The sequence below is a fragment of the Pygoscelis adeliae genome, unplaced genomic scaffold, assembly GCF_000699105.1.
Source record: "Pygoscelis adeliae isolate BGI_AS28 unplaced genomic scaffold, ASM69910v1 Scaffold60, whole genome shotgun sequence".
NCBI lineage: Eukaryota > Metazoa > Chordata > Aves > Sphenisciformes > Spheniscidae > Pygoscelis > Pygoscelis adeliae.
The window spans coordinates 3,380,475-3,386,502 of record NW_008823954.1 but is presented as its reverse complement, the minus strand read 5'-3'; the positions used below and the strand labels follow the sequence as shown (position 1 = coordinate 3,386,502).

Sequence of the window (6,028 nt, the reverse complement as noted above, 5' to 3'; positions counted from 1 at the left end):
GGAAAGAAGAAAAGCATGAAAAGGTGAGAAAGGCAGGAGAAATTAGGAGTAAGTGGGAAGGACAGACTGCCTCTGCCCAAGGAAATAGCTGTGTGTTGCAATTAACTAAATGGTACATGACTCCTACGCTGTGATTGTGTTGTGGTTCTGAACTGCTCGTTGGTTTACTGCTGTTTCTAATGGCAGGAGTGCTGAATAATAAAAGCTGTACTCTGGACTGCCAACAGAAATTTCCTTTAGCTTTTGGTGCTGAAGCTATATTTTAAATGAAAGCTGCTAGCTTTTATTTCTGGAAAAACAGTAGCAGATAACTATAGCACAGCCATAGATTTATAGCAATGTTTTACGCGTGGGGATCAATCTTTTAGGCAGGATTTGCTCTCTTTTCCACAACCGCTCCTTGCTCCCATGAACATGTTCAGCATAGGAAAGATAAGCTGGGGGGAGGCAGTTCTTATGCAACGAGGCTCATCAAGATTAACACAATGATTAAAAATGCCATCTCCTTTTATGAATATTATGTAGCTACAACAAAGCTTGCTCCTTGCCTCCAAACAAAACAAAAGCCCTTCCTTAATGCCAGGACAGCAGGGAATCTCGGTGCCTTCCCCGAGCATTTAAGTGGTTATGAGTGCCTCACCACTCACCAGCACTCAGGCTGCCAGAGACCAGGAGACACAAATCGATAGGGTTAAGTGGATTCGCTCTGTGCTTGCCTGCATATACACATCCTAACCCCCCCCTGCCTCCCCACCTGCTCTGCTGTTATCTGTCTCTGAGGAGCCACCATTTGCCTGCTTGTCCAGACAAGCTCCAGAGCTTGAAGTTGCTAGGGAGTGAAGAGAAAAGCCTTCCCGCTGATGGTGGTGGGGAGGTGAAGGGAGCCTTGCCCCATGCTAAATACAAGGAAGAGGGAGCAACTAATGCAATACCATCTTCTGCTAGATGAGGCGGGACTACTGTCACTGTCTGGTGACAGATCGTAATGATTCTCTGTCTTCTTAACTGGCAGGAAACATGTCCTGGGGAGCAAATGCCTCATGTAAATATTTATGAGCCTGGGGACAGTGCAAGTGTCACACAGGGGCCTCCCATCGAAGGAGAGGAAACACAATGTTATTTGGAGTGCTGCTTCTTTGGAATTGCAACCACTCAGGAGCACAAAAGGAATGAATAGCAGGATTAATTCACTTAGCTATTGATCTCAGACACACGCATTTTCATTTAACATTATTAGAACAGCCAGAGTCTCATGGCTCATAGCTGGTGGGCAGTACAGCAGAGACAACATTTGCAAGCCTTTTTCCTCTTTTGCTAATGAGGTAAATCTTAGCAGCAGATTCCTTACGGTGAACCTCTGGGGAAGGGTCTCCTTCTACATAAAAATAGCCTAATGTCTGGACTGGTGACTCTGATCCTGTTCTCCACAGATATACTCTCAGCAGCTAATTGGTGGCCCAGATAACATGGGGACATACCTGTGGAAATCCTATATAGAAAGCTGTCAGGGAGGGAAGGAAGAAAAAAGAATGGGCTTGGTATAATTAGGTTTGGACATACATGCACAGCCATGCATGCGGTATCTCAGCTAACCAGGGGAAAAGTTAACCAGGGGAAAAGTTCAAATACAGCCTCCCCTTATCTCCATACACATGAAGATCTACAACAGTGGGAAAAGACAGGATATGGTGCAGGGAGGCGTTAAGACATTTTTCAGTAGTTTCATCACATGGAGCATGAGGTCTGTTCAGGGTCCTGAATAACTTCTTTCCCAAATTAATCTGCAAAGGACTTTCTCATAACTAGCTCTTACAAAACCACCCTACCCATGAGCAGGTGGATGTAAGGGCCAAAAATAAGTGTCAAAGGTGATGAAGACCATGCTGGGATCTGTGGAATCTCCAGGTGACACCAGTAGAGATGCTGGCACCTTAGATGATCCCAAACTGGGCCAGCTCATGCAGTTCCAGATGGCTGAAAGCTTCCCATGGGCAAATCACTGTGATATCTGCAAAAGAGAAATGGGTTCTGGTCACTGCACTTCTTGGATTTCTTTTGTATTAATAGAAAGGTTGATTTACTCAGGAAATATTAGAGATGGGAAGAGCAAGAAGAATGAGACTCCTCTTGAAGGTTAAATAAGCAGATGAGCTCTTCAAATCTGGTACTACCTACCAGACAGAACAAGATTGGTGTATTTTTTCCTGTGCTGTCTTTCTCTGTGAGCAAAAGCAAACCAGCATTTCCTATAGCCTCTTCAGTGACTGTGTAGACTGGTGTGAAAATTCATTCTGGTTATGTGGCTTCTCCTGGTCTTTATAAACTGCCTGTAGCCAAACTGTGATGTCCTTGAAGATATATGCAGTCTTAAAATCACATGCTGAATAATTTGGTCTACAACATTCAGGATCTGTAACTCATTGATAGGTGCAGTTGTTATTGATACCTAAGAAGTTCTGACTGGCTACAGCTCATCCAGTGCGTGTTTCTCAATTCCAGACGGGGGCATAAAATCCTTTAAATTAGGTTTCTGGTTATAACACAAATACTTAACCAGCTGGGATTTAGTTCCTGTGATTTTGGGTATTAATAGCTTAGCATTTGGCATTTCTTTGAGAACCTCATTCTGCTGAAATTCTTAGCCAGAGTATTAGCAGAAAACAAAGACAAACAAGCTCATTTGCAGCCAAATGAAAGTATTCAGAAATTGAAGCATGCCTAAATAGCCTTTCTGTCTTGTAATGTATGTAAGCATAAGCATGACTATGGCAGCTTGTGGAGGGAGTACTAGTCTTCTCTGGCAACCCTGAGAGCTGCAGAGAGGCCAGGGAGACAGGGAGGCAACCCCAGACAATCCTCTCCCGTGCTGAAGCATGACTGCGCTTGTGTTAAAGCAGAGCATGACAACAACATCCTGCAGTGCTTACCTGTGCCCAGTCCCTCCATGCCTGGGATGTCATCTCCAAACCTAGGGGAGAAAAGAACAGGTGAGGAGTGAATTTGGGCCAGCAGCGTGCAGGGAAGGGGAGCTGCCCTGCACCTGCAGCCGGGGAAGAAGTGTGGGTGGGCAGCAGACGAGAAGGAGCAGCTCCAGGCAGGAGAGCTGACAGCACCAGGGGGCAGGGGGAAGCCTCCTGGCTCCTTGCCCAAGGGAAGATGGTACCGCAAGAGCCCAACTTGGCACTGGGGAGCCACCCAGCTAGCATGGTTTCTTTTCTTTCCAAAATACCCTTACCCTTTTACTCCTTTTTTAGGAGGCTTGCTCTTGAACTGCCTTGTCTGTCTCTGCTTGAACTTGGGAGGCCCCTTGCGTGGTGTAGTGGGACCAGTTGGAGCATCTCCAGTGCTGAGGTTGGTGGCTGGGTTCTCACTCATCGCTAGGCTGCTGTGTGGCAGGCACACGTCTCTCTCAGATCCCTCTGTCTGCAAGACAATGGCAAGGACTGATGCAACGCTCTGCTTATTGTTTCTAGGTATCAGTAGTCAGGTGACAGAATTATGGAAAGTATAATTGTGACAGGACTAAAGATAAAGATATTAAACATAAAGAAAGATTGTAATGCCTACAAAGTAAGCAGGATAGCATTGCCTTTCATCTGGCATGCTTGAATTAAGATGCCAAACAAAGGACACTCAAGCTAAGGACTGGTTCAGGATATGACTACTAGGGGCCACAAAGGCACATTTAGGGCTTAGAGAAATATCATATCCCTGGGAATCTTCATGATATACTTCACCTGTTCTTATACTTGTGCCTAAGCAGTACCTTTTGGACACTGATGGAGATGGGATGCTGTGCTAGATGGGCCCTTAGTCCAGGTGCAGCTGCAATTAGGGCCTCATGTTTGTCGATACCAACCTTAAGGGAAATAGCCCAGTGTCATTAAAAGATTGTAAAGAAGGCTAAGGCAAAGCGTTGGAGACTGTCTCTTAGGTAGAGGTTATTTGCTCAGGATTTAGGAGAGCAAAGCCCATAACTTTCCCCAGAATAGGTCCATTTTGGTATTTTTAAGCATTATATTACATGCATTGACCTCCTCCGCACCACACTGCACATGAGCCAAGCTCCACTGCACAGGGGCTAAATAGTTATCAGGGAGAAATTCTTGCGTGGGAGACATCTCTCCAGCCTCGAAGGGCAGAACTGCTGTACTCAGAACCCTTTGCTTCCTTCCCAAGAGGACAGCAATAACTATCACCAGGGCCCAAGGGGGAGCTTCCAGCCCTTCATCAAATTTTGTGCTAATTAGTATGCTAGAATGATTTGACCAAGTGCATTTATGGAACATAAATAATTGCCAACTTTTTCTCTCCTCCTTGAAGTCACATTCTTCCCCATGACCATTACATAACTCCTGTCTCCAGGTGTGCTCATCCCTGTGCAGCCAGGCTGATGGAATCGCTGATGGAATTAACTTCAGGATTTGGTACTAAAGGCTAATCCCATTATGTCACCATAGTGCTCTGGCCTAATCCCCAACATCACCTGCAATGACACTCTGGACTTCTAATCTCAGAACTATAAATGCCATCAAAGATGGGTATTTTTTTTCTTAGTCTGAAGACAGTTCATGTCTTTGACAGTCCTGAAGTAGCCAGAGTGCCGGAAAGCAAAGCCTGAGATGGAAGGAGAAAGACCATCCAGGCAATCCTCCTGTGTCACTTCCACATCAGTGTAAGGCGAAGAGCCGTGTTTCTGTATCTGTGGCAGTCTGGGAATACTTCACCCCTGACATCTTTCCATCTGTGCTGGCAGTAGGATGGATCCTAATGATAGCACCTAGAGGCATGCTAGTTCTTCTGTCACTTGTGGTCGGGCTCCTGTCTCAGCTGTAATATCCTGAGCAAGGAGACTGGACAGGTTCCAGCAGCCCCAAATGGAGCAGCAGATGGTTGTGTCTGCAGCTGAAGTATGCACAGATGCTATTCCCCCGCCTGTAACACAACGCTTCCTAAGCACACACTGTGCCCATAAACACAGGGATCAGCTCAAATCATAGAAGTTACTTATTTGGCTGCCATCTCTGAAGCACCGGAACAATCACCCAGTATTTACAGCTTTATCCTCAGAGCACGGTGGCAGGACAGGCAAACACTGTCGCCTTCATCTTTTACAGAATGGGAATGGAAGTGCAGTGATTGGTATGACCTGGACTGCACAGCTGGGAGGAAGGACAAAATCTTTTGACTCACAGTTTTTTAGGGCCAAACTGAGAGGTGAAGGCAGTTTGGCTCCAAACCAAAGAGAGAATTTGGTGCCTCACTGTTACTCAGGACCAGTGAGGAATTCAGATGGTACTGCCCTACAGCAAAATGCTTTGCATTGGAAAACTGCTCTGTGGCATGTCTGCTAATGCCCCAAAATATAGTATTATGCCTCCACCTCAGCAGCAGTTTTTGTCAGTAGGGTGTCTGTCTCAGTGCTAGGTACCCCTCCTGAACTACAAGTGACACACCTCCACTTCCAAGCACCTTCAGTTCATCTGACATGCAGAGATACTTGGCACCCCTCTCAAGAGCTACTTCCGAGAATACAATAGAAGAAACAAACTGGCTAACAGACCTCCAACCCTTTGGCCTGACGTCCAAAACCTGTAAGAGGCAGCTGAGCTCAGTCTCCACGTGAGTTCCCAGCACGGTACCTTAACCACAAGAACATCTTTGAGGGTCAAGTCCTCTTAGTTCCTTGAGTCCATGCCTTGCCCCTGGCCTTCACTCAATAGAGAAATAGCTAATGGGAAGACTCAGTCCTTTGAGTTTCCCTTCCCCCCAGTCTGAAGTAGTCATATCCACCTGTCAGCTACTTGATACCTGGGATTTGGTAGGAAAAAGAATGTCCAAATCACACTTCGTCCTCTCTCTCACCTGCGTGAATTCAAGAAAGGGCATTCAATGAAACTAAAAAGGACAATTCTGACCTCTTCCTTACCAACCTCCCTCTACCTATTCTCCCATGCATCACCAAAAGAAAGGGCAGAGGAGACGGAAAGCAATCTTAATGCCACAGAACAGCCTCCATCTCGCAGCA

At 46.1% G+C, this 6,028-nt stretch overlaps 1 protein-coding gene across 2 annotated transcripts in view; it reads right to left on the bottom strand.

The window, feature by feature from the left end:
• Positions 1 to 1,428: 1,428 nt before the first annotated feature.
• The window catches only part of PDE6H (phosphodiesterase 6H, cGMP-specific, cone, gamma), a 7,012-nt gene continuing 2,412 nt past the window's right edge, over positions 1,429 to 6,028 (bottom strand). Inside the window, exons 2-4 of one of the 2 annotated variants that reach the window (XM_009322460.1) lie at positions 3,236 to 3,423; positions 2,928 to 2,968; positions 1,429 to 2,008 (exon numbers count right to left, since the gene is read on the bottom strand). In XM_009322460.1, the coding sequence (XP_009320735.1) occupies positions 1,932 to 2,008; positions 2,928 to 2,968; positions 3,236 to 3,375 (258 nt within the window). In that variant the 5' untranslated portion in view covers positions 3,376 to 3,423 and the 3' untranslated portion in view covers positions 1,429 to 1,931. The remainder of the gene's footprint in view (positions 2,009 to 2,927; positions 2,969 to 3,235; positions 3,424 to 6,028) is intronic. The other variant, XM_009322467.1, reaches the window with a different exon arrangement.